At 41.6% G+C, this 20399-nt stretch overlaps 1 protein-coding gene across 1 annotated transcript; it reads left to right on the forward strand.

Moving 5' to 3' along the window:
* The first annotated feature begins 11083 nt into the window (after positions 1 to 11083).
* On the forward strand, positions 11084 to 19521 carry hey2 (hes-related family bHLH transcription factor with YRPW motif 2). Its single transcript, XM_042503638.2, has 5 exons — positions 11084 to 11689; positions 13047 to 13125; positions 13223 to 13306; positions 15346 to 15427; positions 17801 to 19521. Exons 1-5 carry the CDS (start codon positions 11604 to 11606, stop codon positions 18508 to 18510), a joined length of 1041 nt encoding a protein of 346 aa, XP_042359572.2. The 5' UTR covers positions 11084 to 11603; the 3' UTR covers positions 18511 to 19521.
* Positions 19522 to 20399: the final 878 nt, after the last annotated feature.

The raw sequence follows: 20399 nt of genomic DNA on the forward strand, positions 1-20399 counted from the left end.
GTTTAATAACCGTGTTCCTGACTGAAATCAGGCAGCGGTGACTCGGATGTGAGTCGTCCATTATCGGTACGTGTGCGGTTTAATCCCCAGTTTCTCCGGTCCGCATGTAGGAGTAAACTGCTCTCGATGGTTGTAGGCGTGTGAATGCAGCTGGTTCTCATTCAGAAGTTGTCATAAGCTGCCGCTTTCAGTATAAGATCCTGACGCCAAAAGCTGTTTTTCGCGGCTGTATGATACGCTGCGGGACGGCGTCAGGTGACATCACAGCTGGACGGATGTTGTCATGTCTGCATGATCCACCACAGAAAAGCGTCACGTTGAAATGCTGCCGGTAACGAGCACATCCGCTCTGTCAGTGCTTTTGGCATGCGAGCGCGACGCCAAAAGTCATCCTCTGCGTCGAGAACACGCTCGGACACCACCGGTGGCGTTGTTATGGTACACCGGTGAATGGCACCAGGAGCTTCCACGTGTAACTTAAGGAGGCAGCTGGGTGGACCGGTTGAGTGAAGGACAAACAACTTGTGCAAACAAAAACAACTTCCCGTGTTGACACATCAGCTCTTTTGACGAGTCCTGACCATCGTGACGGTCCGTGCAGGTCGCCATGTGCTGATATGTAAACAAAACGACGTGCTGCATCGTCCTATCACGTGCATTTGTTGACATCACGGTAACGGTGACGGACGAGAGCGCGTTGTTGCTGCATTTCCTGCAGCTTCTTAGCATCAAAACATGGGTGATTCTTTTAGTGACCCATCGCTGATTTTCCTGCCGAGATCGTGCCACAAAAAAAAAAATTAAGTGTGTGTGTGTGTGTGTGTGTGTGTGTGTGTGTGTGTGTGTGTGTAGTCCTCAGAATTAATTAGACATTAAAATAGACATGAAAGACAGGCACTCGCACACTGAAACACACACACTGAAACACACAGAGGCCTACAAGCATTCATACAACCAGGAGTACGAAACACATAAAACACACACACACACACACACACACACACATACTCTCTCTCACACACACACTTAGGTGTGTACATGAACGTCACATTAAGAAAAACAGAACCGAACGTCAGGAAGAATGTGACAGGTGACAGTTTACAGCAGACTCAACAACCTGAATATGTGTGTGTGTGTGAGTGTGTGTGTGTGTGTGTGTGTGTGTGTGTGTGTGTGAGTGTGTGTGTGTGTGTGTGTGTGTGTGTGTGTGTGTGTGTGTGTGTGTGTGTGTGTGTGTGTGTGTGTGTGTGTGTGTGTGTGTGTGTGAGTGTGTGTGTGTGTGTGTGTGTGTGTGAGTGTGTGTGTGTGTGTGTGTGTGTGTGTGTGAGTGTGTGTGTGTGTGTGTGTGTGTGTGTGTGTGTGTGTGAGAGATGGGTAGTGACAGGCGTAGGCTCTGCTACAATAAGAGTCTGTGTGGCTGCAGCAGGGGGCAGAGAGAGGGCAGAGAGGGGCATGAAGTCGGGTCAAACACCCTGGGAGAGCAGGCCTGGGAAAAGCAGGGGACCAGAGGGGGGGACGAGGACGACGGGGACAAGAACAAATCAGCGTGGACATTTTCCCACCTTCCCACAAACACCTGAACTCACCATCAGCGACCGCATCACCACACAACCCTCATATACAGCAACTGACTTTTGACTTTGCGTTGTAAGTTTGAAGTCTTTGCTATTAACATAAAAGCGAAATAATGAAAAAAAAAAAAAATACATTATTTTAAATATATAATTTTTTATACAAACCTTTAATTTTTGCAATTAAAGAAACGTAATAATCCAATACTCTGCACAAACATGTCAGCACATAACGTGCATATGTCCTCTCTTTAGTGTGTGTAGATTTTGTTTTTACCTCAGATCAAATCCTAAAAAAAATTTAAAAAATAAAAAATCAGAAAATATGTTTCCGTTGCAGTTTGTACAGATATGGCTTCATTTTTTCAGGGATTTTCGGACATTTTTAGGATATTAGGATATCTCTGGGATTTTACTTGTTTCTAGGATTTTAGGACGTTTATGTTTGAAAATCAAACGATAATTTCTATTTTTAAAGTTTCTGGCTGAAATTTTAAAAAAACAACAACTTTTTTTTCTCTAAAAATTGCAAACAATTATTAAAGAAAAAAAATCACCCAAATATTTTGAAGAAAAAAAAATTGCAGGAAAATTTAAAAGGATACATTTTTTTAAAAAAAATGTCTGTAAAAAAACAAAATCACTAAAAACTTTGAAATGAAAAACAGCAAAATGCTTTACTTTCCAAAACCTTAAAAAATAAAATCGCCAACATTTTATAATACCACCTCATGTGTGCGTAAAAACTTGTTTTTGCCTTTTTATATTCACAATTTCAGTTTGCACAATTCAAGTGTTAATGGAAAACCACCTAAAGATAACATTTCTGAGATTATGCACATGATGCCAGAACAAATGAACGATTAAACCGCCGACCTCTCAGAGTTGTGGTCACAGTTTCGGTGCCGAATCGAGGAGATAATCTTGGGTAAGCCTCCTCCGGCGGCTCGTGGAGATCAGGTCTGAGGGCGACTATCAGGGTGTGTGATCTCGAATGACCGGTCCCACTGATGAACTCCTCTCAACAATGATCGCCTCTCAGCAGCACCAAAGAATAACTCTTTCACTGCAGAAACACACAATTATCCTTTTCTCCCTCCATCCTCTCTCCCTCCAACTCTTCCTTCCTTTCTTTCATCGCTCAAGATGTTAATTCACTTAAAGTGCAACTTTACTCACAAAGAATTCCCCTTCATCCTCTTCACGAGGGTCAAACACTGCTGGAGCTTCTCGTGCTCCGTATTTGATGGGAAATGTAGAAACTGGACTTTTCTTTTCGCTCATTTGATGAGAAATGCCTTGAGCGTCGGCTTTTTACCAGAAATAAAAATGAATCTTAGAAAACAGAGATGACCGAAAAATGTGAAAAACGAGGAATCCTAACCCTAACCCATCACGTCCCACATTATATGAATGTTGTCAGGTGTGAGGCAGGATGACGACCCAAAATGCAAAACATACAGAAAAATACAAAGTGCAAATAAAATAAGAGCAAAAACTAGACTGAAACAAAGCAGGTTAATGAAAAGAACTCAGGTGAAGAACACGGTGGGAACACAGCAGAGACAACAGGAACGAAGCGGCAGAGACAACAGGAACACAGCAGAGACAACAGGAATGAAGCAGCAGAGACAACAGGAACACAGCAGAGACAACAGGAACACAACAGAGACAACAGGAACGAAGCGGCAGAGACAACAGGAACACAGCAGAGACAACAGGAACACAGCAGAGACAACAGGAACGAAGCGGCAGAGACAACAGGAACACAGCAGAGACAACAGGAACACAACAGAGACAACAGGAACGAAGCAGCAGAGACAACAGGAACACAGCAGAGACAACAGCAACACAGCAGAGACAACAGGAACGAAGCGGCAGAGACAACAGGAACACAGCAGAGACAACAGGAACACAACAGAGACAACAGGAACGAAGCGGCAGAGACAACAGGAACACAGCAGAGACAACAGGAACGAAGCGGCAGCGACAACAGGAACACAGCAGAGACAACAGGAACACAACAGAGACAACAGGAACACAACAGAGACAACAGGAACGAAGCGGCAGCGACAACAGGAACACAGCAGAGACAACAGGAACACAACAGAGACAACAGGAACGAAGCGGCAGAGACAACAGGAACACAGCAGAGACAACAGGAACAAAGCGGCAGACACAGCGGGAACACAGCAGAGACAACAGGAACACAGCAGAGACAACAGGAACACAGCAGAGACAACAGGAACACAGCAGAGATGGCAGGAATGAAGCGGCAGAGACAACAGGAACACAGCAGAGACAACAGGAACATGGCGGGGAAAACTGACAGAGGACAGAGGGGAACACAGGTATACATACAGAGAGGAACTAATCAAGACAATGACACACTGGAGAAAACTTGTTTATTTTAGGGCATAAAATGTAAAATAGAAGCTGAGAGTCTGACGTGTGGTCACAGTGAAATATTACTGAAGCTGAGGGGACTTTCCCAGCAGCTCTGCTCTCAGACGAGACACACACACACACACACACACACACACACACACACACACACACACACACACACACACAGATAAAGTGCTGGGAGAGTTGGGGGAGTTGGACATCAGCTGACCGTGTGTGAGAGTGTGAGTGTGTCGGGGAGACGGAGATGGTGAGCAGGTCTTTCCCACACCCACTTTCTCTCTCTAGAATGTGCAAGAAATGTCAACACACACACACACACACACACACGCAGGCAGCGGCCCCCCGTCAGAGGAACGTGTGGGGTCAGAGGGCCACAATGAGCCGGGTCACGTTCCCGAAGACGAGAATGTCCGCAGGCAGAAGAACTATCAAACTGATCTGAGATCTGCAGTTTGCTCAAAGTTAAATCAAAACTTTTTTAAGTCATTTTTTAATAACTGACATATGCTGCACTGAGGAGGCCGGCGCGGTGATGAGTAGCACGCACAGAAGACCGAGTCCAGTTAAAGTCGACTGAAGCGTTATGAAGAGTTATGACGGAATAACTCGACTTCCAGTCACATAATCTGGGCGGATCAGTCCGATTTCAATAAATTCGATTTAGTTCGATTTGAGGCGGACTAACATGTTTACATGTTTTTGTCACACTGAAACAATAATTCCACTTTTTCTAACATCATGTAAAAACACTGTTGACTGTTTGCATCAGCAGAGCAGAAACTGCACGTTTCCCAAGAAAACTGAAGTGTGCTTTGAAAAGACTCGATGCACGTAACAGCCGTGAAATAACACGCCGTCCCAGAGCGTCAACAAAAGACGCAGTGCGTGATATGCAGGCGTGAACGGTGCCGACCAAAGCGGCGATATTTGAGAATGTGTCGACACGCACATCAAGCGTCTGATGGTGGGGAGCTGCCTGATGACATCATTCAAGGCTTTTTCGTTGATTTTGAGTTGTGTGTGTGTGTGTGTGTGTGTGTGTGTGTTTATGTACAGGCCATAGCAGGAATGTGTGTTGAAGCCTCCCGAGGTGAGACAAATGCTGAACAGGACGTCGGAGAGAAAAGTGGAGCTCTCACAGCAAACACAGACTCTCACACATACTGACATGAAGAGAGGAGATTAGTTTTTTTAATGACAGCTGGTGAAGATGATGAAGAACATGATTATTTATTTATTTATTTCTGTATTATTTATTCATTCGTTTGTTAATTTATTGCTTTAATTTATTTTATTTACTTATTTATTTGTTGTTTTATTTATTTTTATTTAATGTTTTATTTATTGTTTTATTTATTGTTTTATTAATTTATTTTTATTTATAATTTATTCATATTTATTTATTAATCCAGGAAAATACAGGACTCTGAAGATGTTGCTGCAAGTCAGGAGGATAAACAGTACAGAGGGACACTGATCTTGAAAGTCGCGTGTAGAGAGGAGACAAATTCAAGATCATAAAATAAAATAAATGTCTGTCATCTGAAACTCTGCGGACAGAAATGTCTCTGTCATAAAACCGTCGGCAGCGAAAGAGAACAAACACACTCAGCAGCCTCGGGTGAACAAATAAAGCCTTTATAAAAGCACTTAAACACTTTGAGAGATCAAAAAATTGGTTTGATTTCTCTCAAAAACATGAAAAGAAGGCAACGAGCAACTTCATGGGCCAAGAATTTGTAAAAAAAATAATAAAAATTAAAAAAAGGTGAAAGAAAATTTCCTGGAAATAAGAATAAAAAATGATTTTCAAAGTCAAAGTGCTGAAATTTAAAAAAGTGTACATTTTTTTCTCTAATATAATTTAAAATATAATTATAGTTATTACAAATTTACATTTTCCCCTTTTTAATTAATTTATTTTTTAAATGTGCCCTTTTTATATAAATATTCCTCATTTTAAGGGCATTTTCTTTTCATCTTTTACTGATATACTAATTTCTTAAACAGCTTGTGAAAGTCGTAAAAAAAAAACTGACGTTTATCCAGGTTTCAAAAACCTAATCTGTGTGAATTTCCAGACTGGGTGTCCCTCCAAACCAGAGGACGACTGTGGACGAGAGAGATAAGAGACAACTGGAGGAAATCTGCAACACCTCTCTGTCTGTCTGTCTGTCTGTCTGTCTGTCTCTCCCTCTCTCTGTCTGTCTCTCTGTCTCTGTCTGTCTCTGTCTCTCTGTCTCTGTCTGTCTCTGTCTCTCTCTGTCTCTGTCTGTCTCTGTCTGTCTCTGTCTCTCTCTGTCTCTCTCTCTGTCTCTACCTCTCTCTGTCTGTCTCTCTGTCTCTGTCTGTCTCTGTCCCTCTCTCTCTCTGTCTCTCCCTCTGTCCCTCTGTCTCTGTCTCTGTCTTTCAGCAGCTCAGTGGTCTGACTGTGGACAGATGCATGTCTGTGAGCGTGTTGACAGGCTGCAGGTTCTCAGGTTCGTGTTGTTGGTGACAGATTTGCTTCATAATCTGGACTCAGATTATCTCAGATTCCTGATGGTTCCTGTCGGTCGTCGAGAGCTGACGTGTTTACAGACGGCAGTCAGACCCGTGTGACTCTCCTCATCGCTGCTGGGAACTCCTCTGCTCCTCCTCCTCCTCCTCCACTCCTCCTCCACTCCTGACGTGACGTCTCTGCGTCTATTTTAAAGCCAAGTTTGATATTTTTCAACCTGGACTCTCTTTATTAATGTAAACGTGTCTGTAAAAGTGACTTGTGAGAACATCGACTTTTGAAGATTTTATTTTGTTTCTGTCGACTTTAAATCAACGTCCTGTTTATTTAAACTAAGATGTCAGTGACAAAAATAAACGCTTTTAGTCGACGTTCATTGGCGGAGCTTTGCGGCCTGTTTCATGGCCGACGGCTGCAACGCTTTCGCTCAGGACCAGATTCAAAAATGAATGTTCCCATTCGTCACTCAGACACAAAAACTTGTGAAAAAGGGTCCAGGTTGAGGAATACCAGACTTACCCTTTAACACAATGATGCACAGAGGAACGTTTTGATTTGTGCAAATTAACAGCATGAAAAAATCATTTTCTGGTCGTGTACTGAATCATTTTTCTCAGCAGTATTTCTGTCTTCGGTATCTGAACTGCTGTTTAACTTGAGCTCTGTTTGGAGGAGAGGTGGCAGGAAGGTCAGAGGTCAAGTGGGCGCTGAAATGACTCTCGAAACACTCGAATGATAACGATAAGATTCCTTTTTTTGTCTCAGGTTCACCGTCTCAAGGCTCTCTGTCATGTTTGATGTCAACGTCTCTTTAAAATATCTGCGTGTTTAAAATTGTTTTAAAAAATTAGATTTCACATTTTTTGCACTGAGATCGTCTTCGTTTTGTCTTATTTTGACATGAATCACATAAAGTTCCTGGATCTCTCTCACACACACACACACACACACACACTTTCCTCCACCTCGGGTCCTGATGGGAAACGCGTGTCAGGTGACAGGAAGGAAGTGGAGTAGCTCAGCACCTGCAGGTTGGTAGTACGACGCTCCCAGAGGACTCGTCTGCAGGTTTCCTTCATCACAACAATAGACCATTATGTCCTCAAACAACAGACATTCATGCAGTGTGTGGGAGTGAATTAAAGGCAGCTGATGAGCGCCGTAAATTTCTCCTCGCCCGCTCGACACACACACACACACACACAAACACACACACACTGATCTTTACATGCTTTAGATTTTTACCTCAGCTCTTAGAAAAAATGTTATTATTTAAATCAAAATGCCAACATCACAGAAACTATTTCAAAAAATAAATGAAAATATACAAAATGCAAAAAAAAAAAAGAAGAAATTAAAGAATTTGTTGAAACAAAAAATAGTTTGAATTTTTTTTTTAATGGAAAATAATGTGATAAAAAACAAAATATTAATAGACAAAAGGATCCAGATCTCCATCATTGGGAAATTAGGAAAATGTTTTTTTGGTTTTATTTTTTTAATTTCTGGGTCATTTTAGTTAATATAAAGATGTTGGAGAGCTGACAGGAAATAAGCGGAGACACAGGGGATGACATGATGACAGATGTCCCGAGCTCTTCTTAAAACAGGACATTGTATTGACATGGTCGTCCCATCTCCAGGACACCAGAATACCTCAAGAAGAGTTTGGGGATTATTTTTTTTTTACCACTGATGTTATTTCTTTGTTGTGTATATTTTTTTTTTTAAATACCATAAAAATCTGGAGTAGTGATCAGCATTAAGAATTATGAGCCTTTCCTTGATGCTTGTCATTAAAAAAGCTGCCGTGACGTCACAGAACATTTACACGCGCAGAGCTGAACTGTTTCAATTTTTGGAGCTCGGAGAGATTTTCAAAGAAGAGTTCACACGAAAATGTTTTCAAAAAAACCAACCCAGCCGGCCACCGGTGCTGTCAGGTGATGACATTTGTTTGTTTAGGCTGTGATGTCGCGTGACAGGACAACGTCTGACGCCAATGTCAAGTTGATATTGAAGATGTCAAACGACGTTGATATTTTGCTGGTTTTAAGTTTGCAAAAAAGCTTTTAAATTTGCCGCCTCTTCCTCTTGGAATAACTAACAGAAACTGTCTGAGCTGATCACTTTGGGGGCGTTTAAGTGACTTTTAAATAGCACTCTTGGTCAATGTGACTGTTGCTCTGACGGTAACGGACATTAATAATTGCACATTTTAATGTGTTCGATTGTCCTGTTCTGCGTTTTAACTGGAGGTTTAAAATCACTGAAGTCAAACACGACTGCTGACATGCTGGAAGAACACTTTTCCTCTGAGCAATTTTTTAGTTTTTCCTCTAGAAAATGACTTTAAGACATTTGTTTTTGCTGATGAAGTTACATGAGTGTGTGTGTGTGTGTGTGTGTGTGTGTGTGTGTGTGTGTTGGACGTCCTGTGGGAACGAGGGGTTGAGTTGTGTGAGGTCCGAGGCGTCGTGGTGACGGACGGGTGGCGAGCTCCGTCTAACTGAGAATAATACACCACTTCCTCCTATTCTCTCTGATCACACACACACACACACACACACACACACAAAAACACACACACACACACACACACATGCACATACACACACAGAGCTTCCAGTCCTGTTCTCTTGTTCCCAAAGGATTTCCGACTCACGACTCAGCGCTCCAGCCCAACGTTCCCCCAGATATTACCCTCCACACACACACACACACACACACACACACACAGATATTCCTCCCTCCACACTCAGCGTTTCCTGCTATAGGATGGCCCTGCTTGTCCTTCATGACCCCTGACACTAATAAACCTCTGATTTCATCAACACACACACACACACACACACTTCTCTCACCATAACTATGTTACATTATTTTTTTTTTTTTGGTAATTTCAAAGGTGTACAAAGTAACCGAGTCCACTTCCTCCACTGTTTAACCTCAGCTGAGTTTAGAGTTACTTTGTTTACTTTGTTACTCTGATTTCAGGACAAATTTTAATTTCTAATAAATCCAAACTACTAAATCTACCTTGTACCTTCCTCAAATGTTCTTCACTTTGGAGAACTTTCAGCTTTTCCCTGAGAAACATTTTTTAAAGAACATCTCTGCTAGATTTACCTCATAATCGAGGAGACGGATTTGGTCGTCTCATCGTACAATGATCTCCTTTTAATCTGTTTAAAGGGGGAATGTGGCGCCGTTATTCCACCTCACCAATCTGTATCAGAAGGTCAGCGGTTTGATCCCGGCTCCTCCAGTCAACACGTCGAAGTATCCTCAGGCCACTTACAGAACACCAAACTGCTTCTGATGCTGCGTCATCGGTGTGTGAGTGTGTGTGAACGGTTACTGAGTAGCTCTACGTACAGCAGCCTGGGCCAGCAGTGTGTGAATGTGTGTGAATGTGACATGTAGTGTGAAAGTGCTTTTGCAGTAATTTCAGGGTAAGATCCAGACGCCAAAAGCCACCTTTTGCATCCGCATGATACGCCCTGAACGACGCCAGCTGAGAACACAGCCGGACAGAAAACTGTGAAGTTTTATGATTCGCTGCCGGACAGCCGGGCAGCACCTGCTGCGGCAGCATGATACGCCAGCGGACGGCGTCAGGTTGAAACGCTGCCGCTAAGGACGTGATATAAAAAAACACAAATCTCAGTCTGTGCTGGAAATGCAGAAGAGAACGTGACACGTACGTGCACGCATTATGGGAACGTACAAAGGTCCAGGGATTAGGGTGTGTGTGTGTGTGTGTGTGTGTGTGTGTGTGTGTGTGTGTGTGTGTGTGTCAGACGTTCCCACAGCTCCTGCCTGTGTATGCTGAAACCTAATCATCGTGTGAGAGAGGACACACACACACACACACACACACACACACACAGGCGGCTGTCTTTTCACACCTGCTAATCTTTTTGCAATCCAACAAAGATTTAATGTAAGAATTATAACACACACACACACACACACACTCTCTTTTTTCCTCCTACTGATGACTTCAGACAGACCTGTCAGCGCCCTCTCATTGGCTGAACTCTCTCTTTAACTAAAACACATCAGAGTGTGTTAATCTCAGATTATTGCGTTAACACATCACTGAGTCCATCTACACATCAGCCATTTCATTTAATTAATTCATTTATTTAGTAAACCTTTAATTAAATATGTAATGCCATTATGTCTTTTAAAAGGATGTCCTGATTACATAATATATAAAAACAACAAAAGCACAGGACAGTATACAGCCATAAAACATGAGAAGAAACTTAAGCACAGAACACACAACAGTAGAATAAAATAAATATTCTGCATGTGTTCAGCTCCACTAAAACAGTCTCAGTCTGAAACCTGTTGACTATTTTTTGACTGTCAAAAGTGGCCTCATTCCCACACACACACACACAGACACACACACAGACAAGCAGACAGGCGGCTTTATCAGAAGAGGAGGAGCAGACTGCAGAAATCAGGCATCTCAAAATTGTGTTTGAGGGCACGTGGGCGGTTCCTTCTCTCTCTCTGTGTGTGTGTGTGTGTGTGTGTCTGTGTGTGTGTGTGTGTGTGTGTCTGTGTGTGTCTGTGTCTGTGTGTGTAGCTCCCAGGCTCCGTGGGAAAGCTCCAGCAGAGGAGAAGGAGGAGGAGGAGGAGGAGGAGGACTCACCGGTCACCAGTCCAGTCTGCAGCCGACCTACGGGCCACCTGCCCCGGACTATTTACCGGACGCACCGCTGGAAACAGCTCCTGGAGGCTCCAGAAAAAAAAAACAAATTTCACTGAACGGTTTTTGAAGATTTAACACAAAAAAGAGAAAACCAATAAACAGGGAGATATGCATCATGCTCACCAGTTTCTTCGTTTGCTGATGTTGGAAAACTTTTTTGGGGATTATTAATTCTGCAAGAGGAAAACATTTTGCGCATTTGAAGGAAAATAACCTGAAACTTCATCAACTCTGAGGTTGAACAAATTGAAAAATCTCTCTAAATCACTCCGTCAAACATCCGTGATCATCGGAGTCCAGAGAGGTAGTTTTTTTTTTAATAATTGTTTTTAATAAGCGAAGTAAGCGTCCTCCCCCCTCCGGAGGGGCCAGCTCTCCCCGCCGTCCCTGCACCATGAAGCGGCCTTGTGAGGACAGCAGCTCGGCTGAGAGTGATGTGGAGGAGACCATCGATGTGGGCAGTGAGAGCATTTATCCAGGGTGAGTCAGAGACTACATACTTCTTTATTCAATTATTATTTATAAAAAGTGGATAATGGTTAACTCTAACTGATAATTTAGTACACTGTTGAATGTAAAATGCTAAAGGAAAGTCTTCATGTTGAACTCACAAGCGGATCTTACTTTTATAAATCTAGGAACCTGAATGCCAATTTAAAATTCCTTTTAAATAACGTGGAAAAACTAACTTTTTATGAGTAATTAACTTTAAAATGTGTGATCACATTATCCACATTACACATTATCTAAAAGAACATTATCTTTTAATTCTTTATGAACACACATTTAAGTTAATCAGACTCTTGAAAATAAAGTTGTTCAAACATTTTTTTCACATTATTTAAAAGGACTTTTAATTAAACATGGATTTGTTTTGATTGTATAATTTTGTTCATTTCCACAACCACTGGTCTTTTCTAAAGATGCTCACAATCACACTTCAAACGAAAGTAATCCTGCGAGGAGACACAACTTGGTTTGCTTAAGTTTCCATCACTTAGAAAAAAAACTAAAACAAGTTCATGTCACTCGTTATTTTTAGGTTGACTTCACAAAATGAAGTAAATACAACACATTTCAAGTTAACCTTATTGTTATAGAATATTATTTTATTATTCTGTTTATATCACACACAAGGGGATTTGAATATTCTAGTTCATTAGACACAAATTAAAATATTTTTTTAAGTAAGTTATGAGTATCAAATAAAGTTTATGAAGCAAAAAGTAAAATATTTCCTTAAGAAAATATGCTTTTTCTTAATTGATCCCCGGTGGGGGGTGGGGGGGACTCGTTACAGTTGCTCTGATGTCAGTAGAATTATAGCAAATAGAAATAAGTACCAAGTATATAAATATAAATATTGAAATAGAAATACAGTTAAAGTATGTTGTAGTAGTCATAGTATGTATAAATTTCCCGAGTGTGTAAAATGTGTAAATATATAAATGTAAAGAACGAAATAGCAGTAAATGGGAAAAACTTTTTTTTTATCATGACAGAATTGTACTTCAGTATAGTACTTGAGTAATTTTACTTCCAACATGACTTTTGCCGCCACAGCTGCTGGCGAAAAAACAACAACACATGAATGTTAATAATCAGACAAAGAAATGATCCAGAAATGCAGTTTTTCTTTTTTTTAAATGTTAAAATGTTCCTCAGTGACATTTTTCCAAACGGCCCATAACACATTAGGAGTACTGTTCAATTTTTGTTTTGTTTTTCAATCTGTTATCACGAGAAAATACACTCCACTTTTCTACTGGATTTAAGTGTTGGATAAACTCATGTTGCTGAGGTTTTTATGCATTGATGGAGTTATTATTATTTTCAGACACATGAAGGCGTCCTTTATAAGATGTGGGTCACCGACCACGACCACTCAAGTGATGGCGAGGAAAAAACGCAGAGGGGTAAAGTTATTATCTGTACTGATGAAAGATAATTAGCTCCACATGTTAACAGTTCAGAGACAGTTTGATGATTTTATCGTTTTGTTTTGTTTGTCAGATTATCGAGAAGAGACGCAGAGACAGAATCAACAACAGTCTGTCTGAGTTACGGAGGCTCGTCCCCACGGCGTTTGAGAAGCAGGTGAGTCTGTTTCTGTGGAACCACACATGTTCATCCTGGTTCTCAAAGCAGAACCAATAAGTCAACTTTGTTAGGTCAATATGTCTCAAACCAGAGGGAAGGACGACAAAGGGAGCTTAAAATAAACTTATGCAGGATACTTACACACCAGAAAGTATTTTATTTTATTCATTGCAATTTTATTTTACTTTTCAATTTAATTTATTTTTTAAATTTAATTTAATTTGAAAAAATTGTTTATTTTATTTACACAGTTTCACACTCCAAGTGTGATTTCACTGTGTGTGAAATCATGATGGTTTCTCTGCAAACTCTGTCTGTATTGATCACTGCAGTCTTTGATCCTCATCAGAGCTGCTGTCTGATCTCACCTGTCTGTGTCTCACTCTCCTGCTGACTCAGTCTTTGGTTCTGGACATGGCAAATTTAGAAAAACTGATGCTGAAAAAGATATGCAGTATACCACTGTAATGGATTACCTCTCACAAAATTCATCACATGTAAAACAAGATGCTGACACATGACTTGTATTATTTCTGGGTGTCATTCTGGGCTTTTGACTCTGAATTTGTCATTTTGACTATTTTCCACCTGATGAGGTCATTTTGACCATATTTGGCATATGGAGGAAATACATGCTATTTGTTATTTACCTGTCACAATCAATGTAGCTGCTGATCACTGACATATCCCAGACTGTCAGCAGCTAGAAAAACACAACTACTCAGCATGAAGTTTATGGCAAATCATTATTTTATTTATTTATTTTCTTTTTCATCTAAAAAGTGGTATCATGATTTTTTTTTTTTTTTTTTAAAAGCGTTAAAATTCTGAAAATTAATAAATGTTTGATATTTATGATTAGGACTGATGTAAAAAAAATAAAATAAAAATATATAAATAAATTAAAATGAACTAATTGAAAGCAGAAAATAATATTAATGTATCATTTTTATTAATAGCTTGATTTTGAAAAGTGCATTTTGTGCACAGAGCGATACGAGTGTGTTTAATATTAAAGTGGGCCCTAAGGGTTAATAACTGTCATCTGATAAAGAAAATGTGCTCATAATCTGCAAAACCTGTAACGACTTACTGTGGTTTTAAAGTGGAGCCAAGAGCAAGACCACTCAACAAAGAGGGGAAAAGAGGTCAAAGCGAAGTTATTGTTGAGTCTGCAGGTGGGTGAAGCGGGCAGATCACAGTGAGTCTGAGGATGGAGGCACAGGTGGAGGGAGGCTGGGAGGCTTGAGGTCGGAGAAATGAGGCACTGGAAATGGAAAAACACCAGAGGATGATTGTGGCAGTTTGTTCACAGAGAAGTACACTGCAGAGGAGGTGCTAGCACCGCTGTGAGGTGCAGAAACATGTGGCAGCATGGACGTGTGAGTGTGGGGTTTTTAAGCTGCAGCTGATGAGCAGAATGAGCAGCAGGTGTGCATGCAGAGCTCCAGCAGCATGAGGCCACGGCCAGCCTCTGAAAACACACAAACACAGCAGCAGAAAACGGCCAAAAAACCCAGAAAAAGTTCGAAAAAGAGACAAAATCCATACCACAACAAAACCATCATGTAGTGCAACATTTCAGCTGGTTTGTTTATCTCTTGCCTTCAATATAATAACATTACTTGACCAATGTATAGGTCAGTTCCTTTTTTTTTTTGCAAAATATACTTTTCATGGTAAAATAAGTGCACATATGAGAATGCATCATATTTACCAGTATAGAAAAAGAAGTTTCTCTTCTCTTATATTATTCTTTATATTGCAGGTTTCATGTCCGGACCTAATAAATCTCAAATCTGTATCTTTATCCTGCCCCTTTTTAAAATATTGTATTGAGGAACTATGTGTTTGGTGGTGTTTTTGCGAGTGAATCCAGCTGCTGTCGTGTTTGATTTAACTGAAAACCAGCACAGTCTTATGCTGACAGCACTGTTTAAAGAATTTAAGAGCAATTAATACTGCTGAACATGGTTGGAAAACGATATTTTTATCTTCCATCCGCTCTGCTCTGATAGTTTGGTTTGCTCTTTCAGGGTTCAGCTAAACTGGAGAAGGCTGAGATTCTGCAGATGACTGTGGACCATCTGAAGGTGCTGCAGGCCACCGCAGGGAAAGGTGACCACAATCAAACCACTGTCTGAAAAATCAACATTTAAACCATCTTTGTGCACTCTGGAGATTCAGACAACACATACATTTCTTGATGTGATGTTGTGTTTCATTGTTGTTGTGATTCATTTCATTGTGCTTTGCTGTGTTGCATTTCTTAACATTTCTTTGCATTGTGTTTCATTGTGTTTCATTATGTTTCATTGTGTTGTGTTGACAGCATGTTGAGCAGTGGGTAAGAGGGAGCTCTCTGAGTGACTGTTTCATGCTACTCTTGACCAAAGATGATAAAAATGTATGTTTCTAATGAGACTGTTGATTTACAGTGTGGAAACTGCATTTGTTATCGCTCTGTAAAGTTCTTTATGGTACAAAAACCTGAAAATACTTAAATAGATTCAGTCTGAGGACGTGCAGGTCGTCTGTCAGTCAGCCGCCAGTTTCATGATGCATTCAAATGCAGCTTTCAACAGAAGACGTGCGGCGACGTGTCTGTCAGTCTGTGTGAACTCTTTAAAGTCAGTTTGGTTTGTCAGAGCGACGAGATGTCAGTCAAACATTACTGTGTGTGTGTGTGTGTGACAGAGGGAGGTGGTGAGTCCATGGGAAAGCGCTGCAGGGATGAAAACACCACTTGACCCTGAGCAGCGCTGAGTGCTTTCATAAAGCCAGCGGGGGGTGTGGGGGGGGGGTGGGCTGCGTTCACAGGCCGTCTCTCTGCAGTGCCTCTGCTACTGAAACATGCTTTTATTTCATAGTTTCCTAATGGATGGAAACGTCACGGTGTCACGGTATGAGCAGGTTAAAGCAGCCACAGCTCAGGCTTCAGCACACTGTCGATTCTCTGCTGACCAGTCAACAGGCTGCAGGGTTTCTAACTCCACTTTTCAGTACCGGATCAGTCTGCAACCAGTACCACAACCAAGCCCCCAGGAAGTGCACCAGGCTCCGATGCAAATTTTACACAGTGGCCAAAAGTGGAATTACAGCGTTCGTTTTACGTGATGCACACTGGCCCAGAAAAATTCTTCCCTATTGACTTACATCAGGAAATAGATGTCTGTAAATCAGTAAATATTTTTATGAGCATGAAAGCCCACAAAACGACTGATTTTACTATCTAGATTTATCTAGATATCTAGATTTCATTCAAGCTGGCGAAGTGCTAAACCTCAGTCGCTGTAAGGATCTAGTGCGCTTGCTTCATGGGCCAGTAGATCCGGGTGTTTTGTCATATTGTATACCTGGAAAAAGAGCTTTTTTTGCTTTGTGCATTAATGAGCAGCTCTCATAGGAATAAACGGGGCCCCACCCCCAACGCTGAATCCAGACTTACTATAATTCACCTGTGACCTAACAGAGGGGGGACCAGTAATGAGGCACAGTGAGAACAGTTCTGTTGGTCCCATCCACAACTTTCTGTTATGGAAACGCAAAAAAACTGGACACTGAGCTGAGCTGAGCTGAGCTGAACTGAGAAGGTAGCAGAAGAAGGTAGAAGGAAGATTTATTAGCCATTTTCTAAACAAAGTTCAAAAAATGTAATTAAAATTTGTCCCTGATCCTGCTACATCTGTGGAGTTGAAGGATGAGTTGATTAAAATCAGCAGCTGCTATGAAAAGTTCATCCGGTTGTTTGTTGCTGCTGGTGGCATCGTTCAATTCCTGCAGTGCATTTTTTGAATTTGCATCAGAGTCTTTTGTCCTGTTGGCTCTGAACAAGGTCTGTCCATCCAGTGCAACAGCTTGATCTGGGATGTTAGGGGTTAACCATGTCTCTGTGAAGATGTGTGCAGAGCAGTCTCTGATTCGTTGCTGAGTGAGTCTCAATCCCATCTCATCCACATAATTCTCCTGCGAGCGGACATTAGCCAGAAGAAGGTTGGTAGAGCAACAGCTCTCTGTCCAGATTGGGTTAGCCTTGCCCTGATGCCGGCTGTCCTCCCTCTCTTCGTCTTTTGGTTTCATTTCTCCCCTATGGTCTGACTGGCCGCTCAGCTTATGCCATTTGTGGGGATCCTCTCGCAGTCTTTTGCATTCAGTCCAAACTCCACACAGCTTTTCCTGATTTTGAAAAGTGCTTCTCTGTCGTACGATAGTCGTGCTTCAGCAGAAGGGGCCGTGGAGTCAAAAAACAAAAGAAAGCAAAATGTAGCAAAAAAATAGCAAGGATTTGAGGAGCTACTGACTGCTGCATCTTGTGCTGCCGTCCTCTACGTAACCTCTACATGAAGAGCTGAGATTAACCAAGCCGAGCCGAGCCAAGCCGAACCGTACCATGCTGAGCTGAACTGAACTGAAGTGAACTGAGCCGAACCGAGTTGCCGGTGGAAACGGGGCTGTGCCGTATTTGACCTCTCTGTCTCTGTGTGTCTGCAGGTTATTTTGACGCCCACGCTCTGGCCCTGGACTTCCTGTCTCTGGGTTTCAGGGAGTGCGTGACGGAGGTTTCCCGCTACCTGAGCGCCGTGGAGTGCCTGGACTCCGGCGACCCTCTGCGCTCCCGCCTCCTCTCCCACCTCACCTCCTGTGCCTCCCAGCGTGACGCCGCCGCCCTCACCATGACCTCACCACATCACCACCAGCAGCCTCCCCCTTTACCTCACCCCTTCCACCCCCACCACTGGGCCGCTGCGGCCGCCGCAGTCGCCACCGCAGCTGCGTTTCGACCTCTGCCGGTTGCTGCTGCGCAGTACGGACTGAGCGGGCTGGCTGTTTCTCCAGATGCTGGAGGAGGCGGAGCCCCCCAGAGGCTGGCAGAGTTGTCACAGCACAGTGCGGCCTCCTCCTTCTCCTCCCATGCAGACTCCTCCTCCTCCTCTCCTTCCTCCTCCTCCTCGTCTCTTGTGCTCCCCTGCACCCCCACTCCTCTCTCCGCCTCCCTCCTCTCCCTCTCAGCGTCGTTTCCCATCACTCTGCACGGAGGTTTCCCCATCCTCCCTCCTTCCTCCTTCACCTCCACCACTGCCACCACCAGTCCTCCCATCTCCTCCTTCTCCTCCTCCTCCTCCTCCTCCTCCTCCTCGACTCCTCACAGCAGCAGCAGTAAACCCTACAGACCGTGGGGAACTGAGGTCGGAGCTTTCTGACTCTTCGACTGATGTTGCTGCTGACTAACTTCTGACAGTTTAACAGCCTGGAAAACTCGTTAATCACAAACAAAGTACATTTAAAAGAGTTTTTAACATTTGACTCGAAGAACTTTTAACCTGTTTGGTGTTTTTTTATTATTATTTCCCACCTGCTGATTTTTACAAAGTGACCAGTTGTTCTGAGACTTTTTAACCTTTTTGCGTCGTATTCAGATTCTCTGTTTTAACATTTTTTAAGATGATGTTTTGTTTTCTGCAGGAGATCGACTCCACTTGAACTCTTTGAGACCTGAGAAAACTTAACAAGAAATGACCCAAAAATGAGCAAGAAATTAGTAAAAAGATAAAAGAATATTACCTAAACAACTGCATAATAAAAAAAGGAAAATTACTACTAATAAAAAATAATAATATATAATATATATATAATTCTTTCTCCCTCCCTTCTCATTTTCTCACTGTTTTTAGTCATTTTCTTGTTTGTTTGTTTTTTTCTAAAATGTTTTTTTTTCTTCTTTTTTCTTTTCTTTTTTATCTTATTTTCAGGCAATTTTTTAGGTAATTTTTCCTTTTTTTGCTACTTTTGCTTAATGTCTTATTAAGTTGTTCATTGCCTTCTAATCATGTTTCTATAAGAAATCAAACTTATTTGCTCAGGTTTCAAAGGGTTCAATCAATCCCACATCCTCACTAGAGCACCAAATGTGGATTAATCCGCAGCTGCAAATAGTCCCTAACAAATGCATTATTTCCTCCTGTGTATTTGATATAAAGTACAGTGACCAGCTGTTATCAGAAACTATATGTTGTTCAACAATAACCAAAAGATTTTATAATTTCTGAGACTTCTCATTTTAAACCTCCAGACAATCTTAAACTGTTAGAAAAACCAATGAACCAAAGCATGCCTCTTAATCTCAGATCACTGATGTTTAACCAAACTAACAAGAATGGATATATTAATGGTTATGTTGTGAAGAGAATAAAACTGTGCCACTGCAGACCTGCCACAGACTCGGTCGTTTGTTCAGATTGGTGCAGTCTGGGATGAAGATTAATGGTGATGACTGTAAAGTTGCACATGTTTCAGTTGCACACAGTTATTTACAGTGATCACACTAAGCCTTTTTTCACTTATATCTGTGGTTTATTGTCCGCTGCAGGTCTGACACTAGTTTATTACAGCCCATTGTCTCCTCCTAGTGGAGCAACACAGCCAGAGGACTGTTGGATCGATGGGAAGGTGTTTTATTGGAGACTGTTTGGTGCATTTTACGAACTTTTCATTCTCTATTTTTTGATCATTTTTGTCTGTGTTCATGCATGTGTCCTAAATGTAGTCCAGATTGTGTATTTGAGTGTAATCAGTGAATTTCCAGCTCAGCTCCTACAATAAGTCTAAAATACACTGTGGAAACTAAATAGTTACATTCAGACTGTTCAGGTCAAAAAATGCTCCATTGAAACCCATTCAAACTGACATTTTTGATCCCACAGCCATCAGAGCAGAAAAACAGGACTTGTATTATTTCTGGGTGTCATTCTGGGCTTTTGACTCTGAATTTGTCATTTTGACTATTTTCCACCTGATGAGGTCATTTTGACCATATTTGGCATATGGAGGAAATACATGCTATTTCCACTAGGTGACCTGTCACAGTCAATGTAGCTGCTGATCACTGACATATCCCAGACTGTGATAATAATAATAATAGTAACAATAATAAGAAAATCTACTTAGCATGTAGTATATTAAATATAATTCATGTTCATTCATGTGTTTTTTCCCTCTAAAAACAAAGTGGCATTATGACCAAAAAATGGCATTCAAAGGGTTCGATTTCTGTAAATTAATGAATTTGATATTTATGATTAGGGCTGATGTG

Source organism: Plectropomus leopardus, chromosome 16 (assembly GCF_026936395.1).
Source record: "Plectropomus leopardus strain MGB_pleo_1.0 chromosome 16, ASM2693639v1, whole genome shotgun sequence".
Taxonomy (NCBI): Eukaryota; Metazoa; Chordata; class Actinopteri; order Perciformes; family Serranidae; genus Plectropomus; species Plectropomus leopardus.

Excerpts from the sequence above, each read along its gene's own strand:
- hey2 (XM_042503638.2), top strand. The coding sequence starts at position 11,604 with ATGAAGCGGCCTTGTGAGGACAGCAGCTCGGCTGAGAGTGATGTGGAG. Across the intron at positions 11,690-13,046 it reads AGTGAGAGCATTTATCCAGG|ACACATGAAGGCGTCCTTTA; the intron begins GTGAGTCAGAGA and ends TATTATTTTCAG. Across the intron at positions 15,428-17,800 it reads GCAGGCCACCGCAGGGAAAG|GTTATTTTGACGCCCACGCT; the intron begins GTGACCACAATC and ends GTGTGTCTGCAG.